The sequence below is a fragment of the Jatropha curcas genome, chromosome 3 (assembly GCF_041381405.1).
Source record: "Jatropha curcas cultivar XTBG-Jc1 chromosome 3, XTBG_Jcur_1.0, whole genome shotgun sequence".
In the NCBI taxonomy this organism is placed as follows: domain Eukaryota; kingdom Viridiplantae; phylum Streptophyta; class Magnoliopsida; order Malpighiales; family Euphorbiaceae; genus Jatropha; species Jatropha curcas.
In genome coordinates, this window is record NC_143153.1 from 3,330,575 (window position 1) to 3,346,463 (window position 15,889).

Consider the following 15,889-nt stretch of genomic DNA (forward strand, 5'->3'; position numbering starts at 1 on the left):
ACTGATATTAGGTCTCAAGAAAACTGCGCACGTCTGGTTACACAACTAGTTAAAAGAAGTATAATAAAGAAAAAGCTTGACACGTACATTATTTGCATGCATGCCTCCGAAACTTGCGGGTTGGCATAAGTTGATTCCGCCAATGCATGCCAGTCCATAAAGAGGAGAAGTAGCATCTTCTCTTTCTAAAAATAATTAATAAATGGGATTATTATGTTAATTTAGTTATAATACATTATCCTTAAACACTAATCAAAAGACCTAAATGATGGTCACATGTGACTTGGAACTACTGCATCCATCCATCATGCATGCATGGATTAAAAAAAATGCCAATGATGATTATAGTTAATTTAATGTGTTCCCTCACTGCAATTACATAATATTTTTACTTTTGCCCCGTATTCATCTGACTTAAGCAGATTATACAAATTTGATTTTTAAAAAACGCATCTTACTAAAAGAATAAAAATTCTTTATCTTTTATGACCCAAGAAGGATTAAACCTCCTAATTATAAGAAAAAAACAATTTAATCATACAAATGGAAACCATGATTGGGTGCAACAAATCTCTTCATGTTTCTTTCTTTTTCATTTCTACATACATAACAAGAGCAAAGAATAGAAATCGAAACAAAAAACAAAATTTGCCAAAACTACACGTGTCTCTCTCTTAATTTCGTTGAATTGTACAACTCAAAAGGGTCATGTGTACATGTTTCTGGAATGTCCTTTGTATGTTCACCACCAAACTCGAAATGCCAGCTCTCTCACAATTATTATTATTATTATTATTATTATTATTATAAATATAATTTTAATTTTGATTATTTGTGAACTAAAAGCTCATTGTTAAAAAAAAAAAAAAAGCTTAGTTCCATTTAAAAAAAAAAAAAGAAAAAGAGAAGAAGGCCTTGGATTTGGAATAGCCCATTGTTTGTGGTCACTCAGTCGGCCTGTACATTGTTGGGCCTAAAAATGTGAGCTAATTCAGACAAATCACACTGTGAATGGCCCACTTGGATCTTTGAGTGCGACTAAACATCTTAAAATGACGTTTAATCTTTTCAATAGAAGACATAATTAACATCTTAAATATGTAATTATTTTATTTAATCAAGATTGTTAAGATATAGTAATTGATAGCAGCAACTTTAAATCCTAATGATTGTGAAAAAGAAAGGACTAAAGGGAAGCTAAACTTGCAAAATAATGCCTCACTTTCACTTTACAAGAGTAAATTATTCAAAATAAAGCTAAAAGCAGCAAATATAGTGCATTGCTCTATGAATTTTTTTTTTCTTTTAATAGAAAAAAATCAATTAAAACTTATGTTTACAACAAATGCATTAATTCTCTGCCTCGTGAAATTAAAAAAAAAAAAATTGTCTGTCGCTACAGATATGTTTTATTATTAGCAAATGCAAATTTCCAAAAAGAAGAAATAGAATATGGAAATCCTAATTAACAACTTCAAAAAGAACTTAACATATCTTCTTCATAGATGAAGCGATAAATCAAGTTTTGGATCTTTCTTATTATCATTAGTATTTGCCAAATTCTGATGGGCATTATTTGCTACTATAGCTGAGTTCTGGTTGGAGGCACCATTGAATCTTATGCTCCTTTGCCAATTCAAGAAACTTGGATCTTCTTCTTCACATTGATGATTATGATATCTATGGCTTGAACAATTCCCACCATAAAAAATCCCATTATCAAACTTAGGTGCACCATTTGACCCAAAACTATTGGAGATGAATTGGTGGTTTGGATAACATTGCAAGGGGGCTGCATGGGCTGTTATGTACATTGAAGGATGTAATAACCCTAAATGATGATTATGACTTGGAGCAAAAACCATTGGCAATGACGCCGATGGCGGTAGAGGTGGTGGTGGCGTTGCATATTCAGAAGCTCTTTTTGCCTTTCTTGCTGCATTTCTTTCTTTCTTGTGAGCATTTTGGTGGCCACCTAAAGCTTGAGAACTGTAAAATTTTCTTGAACAGAATAAACAAGGAAATACTCTTGTTCTTGTTTCGTCTTCTACATTTGTCTGATGACAAACCTTCTCCTCAATTTCCATGCCTGCATGCATTAGAAAAAGAATTACCTTAACTATATGTATAAATAAGCAAATCAAGGTTGAAAGCTAACAGTCCAATGGAGTATTGGCATGATCGATACTGTTAGGCCAGGTAGGTGAAGGCCCTAAAACTAATAATTAACTAGTGGTAGAGCACTTGCTGATTTATGGGAAAAGGAAACTAAAAGGCTAAAAAGAAACAATGGAGAAGATAAAGAAAGTACCAAAATAAAATGGTGAGTTTGATCTTTTTAGTGTTGGAGCTGATGAAAAAAAGGAAGAAGAGTTAGGTAAAGAGAGTTGAGAGACTAAGTTCACAAGAGTTGAAAAATGCGAAGAACCTCTACATGTAATAATTATATAGAGTGCTTGAGACAAGGGGCTGTATGGGCTTAGTAACAGAGGAGATAAGAAAGAGAGAAGTGGGGATACTCTGAATCCTACAAGGTTTATGAAAAAAAAAACACTAGAGAGAGAGAAAGAGGAGTTATTGGTAGAAAGAAATGCCTGGACTGGATTGGAAAAAGGAATCTGTTTTTTTAATTTTCTGTCTCTGACAATCATATCAGTTTCATGGGCAAATGGGTTTCTTCTTGCAGGAGTTATAAGTATCTGCTTGTAAGTGGAGTAATCAAATATGGGGTTGTTATTTGCCTTTAGCTAGCTAGTGCTGCACAGTATTCAATCTTCAAAATGGAGCATTTAATAAAGGAGAGGTAGTGTACTTGTCAAATTTGAAAAGACGAACATGAATAGGCCAAATTAATTGTGTTGTAAGAGAGAGAAGTCAGATTGTCAGAATAGCAAATGAGCTTTGGATCATCTCTCCAATGGCCAATGTGGAACGATTGGGTCACTTAAAAGCTAAAACCACTCCGGAACTCAGTATAAGAGAGAGTAGTGGTTTTAGTTTTCATTTGTTTATTTATTTATTATATTGTATGGGGTTGGAAGCAATTGGCTTAGCTTGGCTCTTGTGCTGCATTCGTCTGCTTTTTTCTATAAATAGTTATGGGGCTAACAGCCACTGGTCCTGCAATTTTAGCTTTCCCCCACCGCCATTTCCATGCAATTTGTCACTTTTCGTCCATTCCTCAACTGAACCCTCATTATCACTCCCCCAACTCTCATTAGAGAACCCAATGCTTCTTTCCTTTCCATCTCCTTCCTACACTTGGCACTTATTACTCTATTTCCAACTCCCATTTCTTAAAATTAAGCTTCAAACTACGTTTTTCAATATTTTCAAAAATTCTTAATAATTTATTTTAGAAATTTCAATTGTTTTTGAAAATTCATAATTTATAAAAATTAAAAAAAATTGTCTAATTTTTATCTTCAGATCCTACTTAATAAACTGTAAACACAATGGACCAAAAAAACACCTATCATAATATATAGGCTTAATGCATCAAAATTCCTCAACTTTACAGACTTTTATAGTTTCACTATAATTTGACATTTCTGTCAATTCTATCCAATTTTGACCTTTTATAACAATAACAACCTCAACTTCATCCTTAATTGCAATTGAGAGTGCAATTGCTATAAAATATCGAAATTAGATAAAATTGACCAAAAAAAAAAATCAAAATAGAGTGAAATTGCAAAATCAAGTAACGTTAGGACATTTTGATATATTAGACCTAATACATAGGCCAACATTTTGGCAACTCCACTCATCTCTGGAACAAGTTATGTGACAAAATTAGGTCGAAATCATGTACCAAAACCCTTAAATTACAACGGGTACAAATATATAACAGGAAGCAAAATAGCTCGAACATAGAATCTATAATTAAACAAATCATTCTTCATTTTTTCTTCAAAAAAAAAAAAAAAAAAAAAAAAATTCAAACTCTACACAATGATAATGAGTAATAACAAGAAAAAAAAAGCCTCAGAAGTGTTTTAGAAAAGAGCTCTTTTGAAATGAACATGTAACTTCTAGAGAGATCTCATGGGTTGCACTGGATATGTATGACTGCAATGAATAGGCAATAATGTCGGATGCACATTGTGTAGAACAACCAGGAGAAGGGTGGTTGTATCTTGGTTAGCAGACAAACTAATGCTCATGAATCATAATCATCGTATATACTACTGCTGGTGCTTAAATCAATGTGCTGACATTTAGGAACAACCAAAACATCTCCTAAAGGAGAAAAAACTTGATGGTTCCGGTGATGGCTCGGGCTCTGGCTTCATCTTAGGAAGATGCTTAAAGAATGCTTTCACTGCTCCAGTTACTCCATCCTCATTCTCCATGGCCTTGGCAAGTTCAATAGCACGCTCCTTCACCTGCCATCATAAGTCCATCTTGTGATAAGTTTCTTCCAATTATAAATGAAGGCGATTTCATTTTTATAGAGATCAAAATCTTGTGAGCATGTTTTATAAAATACCATTTTGGACCCTATTGGAAAAAGAAGTTCAAACATGTATTGAAGCTTTTAGGATTAGAATATTCACTAATCAATATTTTCAGTAATAAATAGCTCAAACAACAATGCCAAACATACCCTTAATGTTTTTGTTGCAAATCCCTCCTCCTCCCTCCTTCCCCGCCCTCAAAAAAAAAAAAAAAAAAACCAAACATTCTTGTTTTGTCTTTATCCTCCTAAGTATCATTTTTCCCTGGGACTGGTAAGCGTCAATTCCTAACCCTCCATGTCACCACCAGGCAGTATATTACAGCAGCTTAGGATAGAAATTCCATATTCCTGTGGTCAAGGGCGGGGCAGGGGGTGGGTTGGCAGGGGAACCTTCCATGTAAATTTTAGATGTTGAACATATTCACTTGTTTTGGTAAGCTAAGCAAATATAGAAAGGAACAGGGTTATTAAGTAAAGCGTTCCAGAAATCGCATGTTACCTTGGGATCTAGCATAATCTTTATTGCATCAATCAACTTGGGAAGTGAGAACTCATCAACAGGTATGGGTTGAGGACCTACTCCTCTGGCATATACTCGTTCACCCCAGAATGGTTGGTCACCAAAGAAAGGCACAATGGTTGTGGGACACTACATTGCAAAAGGAGAAAGGCGTCAACACAAGGTAGAGAACATATGATGTGGAAACTGAAGTTCCACGATCAAAGAAGAAATAAGCTCCGGCCATTACAGCAGCTTTCAGACCAGCAGCTGTTGTTCCAGCACCCCCATGATGAACCTAAAATCAGAATGCATGCTGATAAGAACATGCGATAAAGACAGCAAATAATCCAAGCTCAAAGAAAAAAATCTAAAGTGAGCATAGGTTACAAGAAACTTAAGGAAATATGCCCACATCCATCAATCAATCTAAGGAGAAAATGACTACATCACGTATTTAATCAAATCATTCATTGGATAGACTTCATTATTTTGTCAAATTCTTAATTTGCTTTGACTCTCCAGATGAATTCATTTTAGGACTAATACAATAACAGCAGCTGTACAAAAATTTAAGCCGGCAACAAAACCATGCACCTAAACCTCACCACTGCCTTGCATCGTAAGAATAGCCAGTCATGAGGACAGTTATCCAGCAAGTATATGGAGTCCTTTGGTTCAGCCACTGTAAGGAGTCAAAATTAAAATCAAAATATCAGTATCAAGAAAAAGGCACCAAAAAAAAAAAAAAAAAAACAATTACGAGACCATAGTAGTATGCAAAGGTCCAAAGTGTAAATTAGAAACTTACAGTTACCCAGGCCACCCCAACCTTTGTTAATGATTCCCCGCTGTCCAGTTTGTTCCAATGCATCCACGATTATTTGGGTCATTTTTTCTGGTTCTTGAACAGGCTAACATGAAAAATAAATGAATAGAACATTTCAGAGAAGTTAAAACACAGATAGAATACACAAAAGAACAAAGTCAAATACACTTAGGATGCCAAGTCATATCTCCTTTCAATACCATCAAGGAAGAAAAGAACAAACAAAAACTAAAAACAGATGTGATCTCAAGTATTCTTATTCATTAGGATGGTTCAGTTTTTCATTAATCAAATAATTAGACAAAGGACGCTCGTACTCCTACAAAGATTGAATCAGTGATTATGGTTTATTTCTCAGTTTAAATTCAAATCAGAGCTTGTACTGAAGTACATGAGGTCATTTATTGAAGTCCCAGATGTTCTATCTCCAAACAAGTGAGAATTAGAACCTATAAATCCAAGCAGTTAAAAACAATATCTTGTCAATTCTATGACAAATATACAGATTATTAGTGCTTCTACCAAACAAGGCAACCAACAAATACCATTCGAAGAAATTAAATAGCAGTATATGAAAGACTTCAAAAACTATTTCAGTCAGCATTTCCTTTCTGAATTCCAGCCACAAGCTTATATTCAAATTCAGTCCACTCCAACAAATCAAAAATAAAGCAATAATACTATATCTAGCCAGTAAATACAGGCAGTATTTTGTTATGTTCGTGAATTTTTTCATGCCCAACTTAAAAAGCAGCCAACAATCTCAAATCGGAAACAACCATATAGTTGTGCAGCCCTAAGGAAGCATAAAACTCAAGAATAAATTAATATTTCACTAAAATTAATGAAATAACCAAAGAGAAAGTTTAGAAAACAAGACTCACAAGGCTTCCAAATCCAATATAAATAGGTTTAGGGCCAGCTTCAAGCCATTTCACAAGAGACTCAGGAGGTTCATAGTTTGATGCTAGATCAAGAAAGCAAAATCCCACAACATCAACCTTTGGCCCCCAATCTGCAAACCAAGGAATAGATGCAAACAGAAATTAGCATCCTCCCATTGAGAATGATGTATGCTCAATCTAGCAAAAATAATGCCTAAAAGTTGTTCCTGTCAAAAAATGTGTATGAGTTTTTAAAAGAAAAGATATGCTACTTCAAGCAATCAAGACACTTCGAATAAAACCAACAAAGAGATCATCACTTCTTCAAATTAAATAAGTTTTTTACAAATTATCATATTTTTTTCCCTTATGGGTTCAGAGATCCCGATAGTTTTTTCTTTTTTAAGAGATTCATACTCTGTGGCTATATTAACGAGTTTTGTAATATGTTTGAATTTGACATTTTAGCTTATCTACAATTCTAGCCCTAAGAAGCTCATGTTAAGCTTGGTTAAAACTTAGGCCTAAATAGACACTTACAGCTCCCACTTTGTGCCTTGTTGCAATTGCACCCCAATTTGAACTTTTCGAAAACCACCCCAAAACCAACTAGGGTTAGGGTTTGCATTAAAAAAATATTTTTGAGGAATTCACAGCTGAGCTGGGTTAAGTTAACCTGAGCTCAGTTATGTTTCAATAAAACGACCCTGTTCTCACTCTCTCATCATGAAGCACTCCCACCTCAACCACAGTTCCCTGTTTGCCTTCCTATTGACGCATTAACCTTAACAACAATTGCATAAACCTTAACGCCAGCTAGCTATAATAATCACCTAAAGAAAACAACAACCACATAGCACATGCAGCAAACCCAAATGACACCATTCATGAAAAGGAAAAGAAACAATCCCTCTCCTCGTTAGCTCGATCTCTCTCATCTGCCTACCTAGAGTCTCCCCTCCCCCCTCTCCAGTCTCCTTACCAATAATCCATAGCTGCAGAATTTAGACCAGATCTAGACTCATTTTCTTGCAATCGTTGCTGATTATTATTGATCATTTGTTTCTATTCCTTCTCATCCTTTATCACGCACTCAATCTTAACCCCTCATTCTCTTCTAAGAGCTCTAGCGTCGTGGCAGCTCATTGTCCGGATAACCGATCTGGCAACCTGGTTGTTATCGGCAATGGATTCGATGGCATTCTGCTTATCTGCTTTTCTCCCTTTGATCCTGTTACCCAGGTCAGATTTTCAGGATTAGATGATCTTGAATTGGAATTGGAATTCTTGGTGTTCCTTGATGTAATGCACTTCTTCTGCATCTTCTTCCTCCTTCTGCAATAGATACTAAGATTTTGCGTTTGTGAGTTCTTCACCTTCTCGACTTTGATATTCGCCCATGTTTGGATTTGAGAGAGAGGTGAAGAGAAATTGAAATTTGCAAGGGAATTTTGAAATTGATTTGTGGGTCCGGTTGAATCTCAGACCACTTACTGCTGGTTTGGAGCAACAAAGACTGCAGATGAGATAGAGGAAAAGAAATCGAAGAAGGTGCTTAGCAATTTCCTTTCTTCTTTATAAGATATGGTGCGTTTTGAACATATATGAGCTTGGATTAAATTAACCAAGCTGAACTGTAGACCCTACAAAAACTTTTTTTTAATGCAAATATTAACCTTAATTGGGTCTTGGGTTGTAAAAGCTTTCTAAATTTCATCTTGAAGTGTGGTCGTTCAAAAGTACAAATTGGGTGCAATTGCAACAAGGTGCAAAATTGAGAGTGTAAGCGTGTATTAGGCCTTAAAACTTGAGGTCAACAAACTTTGTGCTAAATTTTTTGCAGCACTACCAAAAAACCCTTACCTAGAAACTTAAATAATAGTGCACGCAAAGATCTTTTTCTTTTTCACAGTTTTGTGAATCGCTCTAAAAAATTATTTGGAAGGGAAAAAGAAGTCTAGATTATTGGAAGATCTTACTATGATATCTTACTTGTTCCTCAACAATTAAATGACATCCTTTTTTGTGCATACCAAGCAGAGTCTTGAGGTTCAATGCCTAGAGTAGGCAAAAGCCACCAAAACAATAAAATCCCTAATCCAATCACTTAAGCTAGAAGTATTATCCATGCCAACAAATTAATGTTCTTTCATTTAAAAAGATAGGCCGAGGTTGTGAAGGAATATTCTTAAAGATATCCCAAGTAGCATTTCAATTTCTTTTTTACCATGTTCCACTCTATGTATTCCGCTGTCCATAGAGATGAAGATATTACCATTGTTATGTCAAAGAATATTTCCTAAATGATTGCTGAAAGCCCTAACGTTCCTAGCTTTCCCGGCCTTATTGGTTTAAAGAGTCAAACTTCCGTAAGAGTAGTGAGTAGGTAAGGCTGAGTGAACTCATACGAAGCAATCCCCCAACATGGGGCTGAGCATAATGTAAGATTGACACAACAGACAAGTTAGCTATAATAAAATCCTTCAAAAATATACAATCTCAAGAGAAAGCACCTTTTGGTTTCGGAACAAGGTGAGGACTCCATATGTACCCATGTGGCACATCAGATTCAGAGCCCTGCGAACCACTAAGATATGTGACAGGTCGTAGCTTTAGCTTTTTCTTCCTAACATCATTTATCATGTCCCGTATTCCAAGCCAAATCAACGAGTCAACTATTTGATATGAAAGCTGAAGAAATTGTACACACCAAATGCACTTGAGAAGTACCAGGAGTTGGGAAATTAAAGTACATCAAAAGAAGAAAGAGAGAGAGAGAGAGAGAGAGAGAGAGTGAGAAGCAATGGGCTCACTCGATAACCAGCTGCTTGCTTGACACGGGACAAAGGATGTGGAAATTCACTAGTTGGCCTGATGGAAAAGACCAAGCATTGCTTAGAGCAGTTTAGGATTATTCAGCATACCATGTAATACAAAAACTGATAATGATGAGGTAGAAAGCACAAAATTCTAAACTATAACAAATTAAATCAACAATTAACCCAGGTAGATTCCATTACCCAGACAAGACTTACGTCCATGGCATAGTGAAAAATATATGAAGCGGAATTTTTAGTGCCTCTGCCACATGAGTGTGTCCTAAAAAAGCATTTACAACGTCAGCTGCAGAATGGTGAACAAAAAAATTCTGCTATCATCCAACACAGCTTTCAAAAAGAATTGGGAACAAGTTTAACCATCATCCTTAATTCACATTAGAGAGGCATGAAATGGAAAAACAGATAGATCTTTCTACCATTTGTGAGAACATGAGAATATAACCTCCTTGAAAGCTACATCACTACTTGAAAGTTGAAACCATCATCAAAGTACTCAGGCAAGAATGCAACAAACTCTACCATCACGTAAAATTAGGGAAAAAGAGAAACCCTTTTTGACATAAAATTTACCAAAAAACTGAAGATAAACATTTTCATGCTTCTTTAAAAGTCAAAATCAGTGCAAAAAGTGAAACAAGTCGCAAGGCACTCATACACATCAGTACATTGGTGTAAGTCTTGTGGTTTATAGAGAAGAATTTTAAACAAATGAAACTTTGCGGGCTTTTTCAACTTTAGCCAATCATTTTAATTTTGTTACATTGTTGCGAATGATTAAAGATAGCAAATATATGTATACACACACACTATGTCAAATTGCTTCTTTTTTTCTCTCTTTTCTCATTTGCAGCCAATATTCTCCACCTTCAAACCACCACCCACCCCCACCCCCCAGCCCCAAATTCATCCCCACCACTCAAGCCACTGACACAAACAATCTATTCCAAGTTCGAGGAGATGATGCTAGCAAACGAAAAGAAAAAGGGGGATTAACTTATGTTTCTTCATCAAGTTCACCAAAGAGCAAACCTCATAGCTACTTGAATCTTTTAATTCTGTCATTCAATCAACAAACTCCCAGCCTCCCTCAATCTTGATTTGCCCATAGCTTAAGAAAAGAAGGAAAAAAAGGAGAGGGAATAAAAAATCATCAAAACTTCACCAACAGGGGCAGGATAAGGGGTGGGAAAAGGGGAGAGGTGAGGAACCAAAATGAAATCAGAAAACTCCAAACTTCCTCGTGACAGGTAGGGAAAGAATATCGAGCAATCAAAAGCAAGTTAAATCACTTTAACTAGTCAATAGTGATAACAAATATTTAAAACATAAAAAATGTTATTGATGCAAATCATATTCCTAGGCATTTTAGGAGTACTTATTTTAGGAAAAAAAATATAAACATAGAGAGTAGAAATTAGTGATTTTGTAAAAAAAAAAAAAAAAGATCTTTCTATCACTTGTTAAGAATTCCTAATGACACAAAAGCAGACACAAATATCATTACTAATTCATAGTAATCATTGCATAATTGTGAGAAACAAATGCTGGAGAAAGTTTTTTTTTTTTACCAGAACTCAGAATGTTATGAGAGACGAAAGTTGATTAAGTCCTACCATATGCTGGAGGATTGGCTATTATTGCATCAGCCTTAAAAGGGATTCCAGAATCCATATCAGGGTCCTTGCAAGCTGGAAGCAAGGAGTATATGATTTCCTTCATTTGATTTCGTTGAACAGGTATCTCTGAAGGCCCCGATGGCAAGAAGCCTTTATTTTTAACCATGTCTGCCCAGGAGAAGTAATTCAATTAACGAAAAGTTATTGATGAAACCAAACAACCAATTGACAAATACACGATGCAGACAACCACAATGCGGGGGAATGAAAGATGATATCAATACATTTAAATAGTTAACCCTTCAAGGTAAAATGGTACATACAGCCAGCAAGAACTTTTGGATCTCCACCTAAAGGGTAAAACTCCAACCCAGCAGTCAAGACAAACTCTTTGAAATTTGAATGAGTTGCTAGCCTAACACGATGACCATAATCCTGCACACAAATATTCTAATAAATGAACAGAAAATTCTTCAAAAGGTGAAGTCCCAAAAAGGTGCAAAAACAATAATTTAATTTCAGATTACTTCCTTTTTGTTCACAGATATAGGAAATAAGCACAAAGCTTTCAATAACTGGAGCCCTTAAGAAATAAAAATTAAGCTTAGAGTTACTTCCTTTTCATAAATAAGCAATAAAAAATGTTTTTCATTAATTACTATTCCGCGAAGAACTTGAGACAGCATAACCCAATGTACATGTGTAAATAAAAATCATAAAAAATGGTGGATCTGTGAACAATAATGCTTAGAGATCCAAGGCCATGTTACAAAGATTGATGGGAAAATTAATATAATAATATAAAAAGAGCCTTCATTGTGAATAGCATAAGCAAACATACTGCATACAGTTGTTCAATAATATTTGACTAGCAACAGCAAACAGGAGGGGGAGGATACTGTTATTTTTTTCTTTTTTTTTTTTTTTTTGGGGGGGGGGGGGGGGGGGGGGGGGGGAGGGATTTAGAGAGAGTACGATGCAAATTAACCTGCAGCTTTTTTCCAATTGCTATGAAGGGCTGCACATCTCCACGTGTACCAACAATAAGCATTACTATTTGCAGCGGGGGAATATACTGAATATCTGTTGCATCAACAGGCTCATCATCAGTAACTGTATTATATACATCATCAGATCCAATTCCGAGAGCTCGGGCTTCAACATCTCCTGGAACTTCAAATTCCACAGTTCCGTCATCTTTGACAGTGGCTATTCTTTTCAACAATTGAAGCTGCACAGTTTCAATAGAATCAAATAAAAACCCAAGTATAGTTGCATCAGCAAAGAAGCTATTCATTTCAAGATTTACGGTTTTAAACGAAAAAAGATATAAGCACTTATGTATAGTTATAATCAAAACCAAGTCAAGACACTAACAATCATTCTTCAACAATTATTTAAGCCCAGACTTTAAATCATAAATAAGAGAAATAATCAAAATCAAATCCTCATTTACTAACAAATATTATCTTTAGAGATTATGCACCAAAGCTCCCTAATTATAGTGAAAATCACCAACAACATGGAAACTGATGGCATCACAGGTGATAAAATTTTAAATGAAGAAAAGTATTATGTTTGATGAGTAATACCTTCTGCTGGACAGGAATCTTCTCATCAAATATTTGTTTTGCCTCTTCAGCAAGTATATTATGATGCCTTTGCCTTTCAGTTTTAGATCTTTCTAGCTTAAGCTCACTTGAAGTAGGTTTTAGTTCGTTAGCACCAGAAACTTCAATCTGTGAAGGGTTTAATTTAGATGTACTTTTGCCAGCAATCCCTAAAACAAAAGAAAAAGCCACAGTATATCACAAATTTAAGCCCACACAAACAAGAAGCCAATTCTCCAAGGAATATTGAATTATAATACAATACGTCATCACAGCATACAGCCATTACCACAATGATTACAAAGTGAGATTCAAAAATTTATGTCGAATTAATTACAGAGGTACACGTCTACATGAGCATGAAAAACTTCACTTAACTCTCCCATGATTCTTAGCACATACCAAAGCATATTCATACATTAAAATAAGTATGTCGATTTAATTACAGAGGTAAACGTCTACATGAGCATGAAAAACTTCACTTAACTCTCCCATGATTCTTAGCACATACCAAAGCATTATTCATACATTAAAATAAGCAAAATCTGTTGTGTTTCATACTCTACCGACATTTCTCATAGGAATTAGCTAAAATAATAAAACACCAAAGTGTGCTGAAGGAGCTTTTATTCAGTTCAAGAAAAAGCTTTCATAATAGTGCAAGGTACTTCGTCTTCTCCCAGTGACTACCATAGGTTAAATCTTTGCCGGCCAATATCCTTTGAAATTTACTGAAGTCAACATGCGTCAACATGCTGCAACTAGCCCATGACTCCTAAGCTACTAGATGAATACACCTTATTAAAGAAGATTAAAGGTAATAGGTTGCCATTTCCATTAAAATCCCACTTGGAGAAAAATGTAACTGAACGGGTACCAGAATTCAAGAAACCTGTTTGACCATGCTTTTTATTAGACCATCTATACTACGTCTCCATCTTAAATCATTTCGTACAATCTATTAGACTATTTCCATATAATTAAAATTAAAAAAAAAAATACTATATCAAACGTATTACAGTGACTGACTGATCAACAAAAAATAAGATATACTTCATGCACTTAAGAAACTGTTGGCAAGAAGAAATTTAACAGACAATTCAACTCATTAATTTTAATTAATAAATTAATAAAAATGGAAATACGAAAAAACAAACAGTTTCAGTTGATAGTTTGATTAGAACAAAAAAATAGAGTCAAACTCAACTGAATTTCATTTGATAGAGCAAAATTCAAGAAACCTGAAGAATCCGGGCCTCCATTGGTCACTGAACCAGCAGCCGCTGCTGTACCCTCAAGTTCTTTGCCTTCAGTGCTAGTTCCAGCGCCAAGTTTCCGCTCGATCCTCACCGAAACCTCGCCGGAACTCGATGAAGAAGAAGAAGAAGAAGATCTCCGGCGATTCTCCGGCGACTCTACCATGGCCGCCTTAGTTTTATTCGTGCCTTCGATCCGGATCTGTGGAACTTTCCACAGACAGAGAGTCTAAGTAAGTTGCGTATGTGTTTGGATTCCGATAGAGTAGCGGATTTCGAGGGATACTCTTTTTCTTTTTTCGTTCTTTCTGGGAGTGACACAGAGAGAGAAAGCACGTTCGACGGAGTGGGTGACGGGTCTGTGAACGGCCCTGTTAGATTCGAATGCTGGACACGTACGCGAAGTGTCCAATAAATGGGCATTTTGGTCAATTAACGCTGTCCCCATATGCACTTGATGTTCTTTTTCGATCGTTGTCAATTAATGGTCCGACGATCATGAATTTATGACCTGACGGGATTATGCGATCTGTCGTTTCTAATTCGCACAAGCCAGTCATTTCTTAATTGAGCTGCGCCAGACAACCTGTCTCCGTCATTTCCGCGATGCAAGACGAGATGTCGCTCTATAATCCAGCCTTAACCACATCGCACATGCCGTTGCAGTTAGACAAGATCGTAGAAGTCCAAGCCTTGCGTTTCTCAAACAGGCTAAATGATAAGTCGTTTCCTAGTAAGATTTCCCACTTGGACAATGTATTACGTGTTTGTATGTATAAATATTGTCTTTAGCAAAGTAACATTTTAGATTATAGAGCACATATAATTACTTCCTTTTACGAGAAACACACGTAGGAGACAAGACTCATTCTATCAAAATTATAGCAATTTTAATAAAATATAATAACACATATATCTTATATATGCACACTTCATAGGGGTGTGCAAATGGAACCGAACCAAATAAAAAAAAAAATCAAATTTAGCTTTTTATTAAAATCAAACTCGAATTCTTGAAAAGTGAGATGGTATGACAAAAATCATTTATTCCTTAACCAAAAGTTTTGAGCTCAAATTTTGGGTATAGAATTCTTTTAAATACTCGGGAGAAAGCGGGCGGGAGGGGGCACTTTGCCCTCTATATGTAAGTCTACCCGTCACGATTCCAAATTAGTCGAGTCAGTAGACTTTGGACACAGGATGAATCAAATCACAGAAACGATTCAGATTTACTTAGAAAAATAATTATTTTTGCAATAAACGATCCAAATACCAAAAAACAAAATTATTGAATATCAAAATGGTAACCAAAAACCAAGAATAGTTCGATTTTATTTTTCTAAGTATGTTGACCCTTGCACCAGAAGCTATGTAGAATCGGTGAAGACTTTTCAACTCTCCCAGCAAGTGCAGCAAGTATTTTTAGTGGGAATCGAATTTAAAAGTTTAGTGAAAATGGAATCCAAGAGCTCTTACAACATATCCAGCCTGTGTTGTCAACTGAGCCAAAGTCCGTAAGCATTGATAATTTTTTTTAATAACTCAACTCAGTAAATATTTGGTTAAAAAAAACTCAATAAATATGTATACAATTGGTTGTAAATAGTTTTTTTAGAAAGAATTAGCTATTTTTACTGTTAAAAAAAAAAAAAAAGGAGAAGAAAGAAACAGAGAATTAGCTTTTTAGTTTTAACTTATTTAGTTTTTTTAGTTTGTTCATTGTAAATTTGATAAAGTGAACTGGCATGGCTTTGTATTTTAGATTAGTGAACAAATCTTTGATCCTTTGGAAACAGCGTGGCCTCTCTTTCCACTGGAGAGACAGTAGAGGTATCAGATTTTTAGAGGAAAAGGGAATTGGGTTTGGAATTGCTTTGTTGTCTTGTTCTCTCA

The 15,889-nt window shown here is 35.3% G+C and overlaps 2 protein-coding genes across 4 annotated transcripts; both read right to left on the reverse strand.

The window, feature by feature from the left end:
• Positions 1-1,266: 1,266 nt before the first annotated feature.
• On the reverse strand, positions 1,267-2,450 carry LATE (C2H2-like zinc finger protein). Its single transcript, XM_020683536.3, has 2 exons — positions 2,312-2,450; positions 1,267-2,089 (listed from the first exon to the last, which is right to left on the reverse strand). Exon 2 carries the CDS (start codon positions 2,085-2,087, stop codon positions 1,500-1,502), a length of 588 nt encoding a protein of 195 aa, XP_020539195.2. The 5' UTR covers positions 2,088-2,089; positions 2,312-2,450; the 3' UTR covers positions 1,267-1,499.
• A 1,241-nt stretch (positions 2,451-3,691) lies between these two features.
• On the reverse strand, positions 3,692-14,382 carry SGT (UDP-Glycosyltransferase superfamily protein). 3 transcript variants are annotated; one of them, XM_012229766.4, is made up of 14 exons: positions 13,982-14,382; positions 12,723-12,910; positions 12,119-12,361; positions 11,454-11,565; positions 11,128-11,298; positions 9,710-9,773; positions 9,488-9,545; positions 9,188-9,365; positions 6,675-6,805; positions 5,773-5,875; positions 5,570-5,646; positions 5,212-5,259; positions 4,962-5,111; positions 3,692-4,388 (listed from the first exon to the last, which is right to left on the reverse strand). In XM_012229766.4, exons 1-14 carry the CDS (start codon positions 14,160-14,162, stop codon positions 4,221-4,223), a joined length of 1,872 nt encoding a protein of 623 aa, XP_012085156.1. In that variant the 5' UTR covers positions 14,163-14,382; the 3' UTR covers positions 3,692-4,220. The 3 variants fall into 3 exon arrangements, with proteins under 3 accessions (XP_012085156.1, XP_012085157.1, XP_012085158.1); XM_012229767.4 differs by having other exon boundaries at positions 13,948-14,088; XM_012229768.4 differs by lacking the exons at positions 9,188-9,365; positions 9,488-9,545; positions 9,710-9,773.
• Between the last annotated feature and the right edge of the window lie 1,507 nt (positions 14,383-15,889).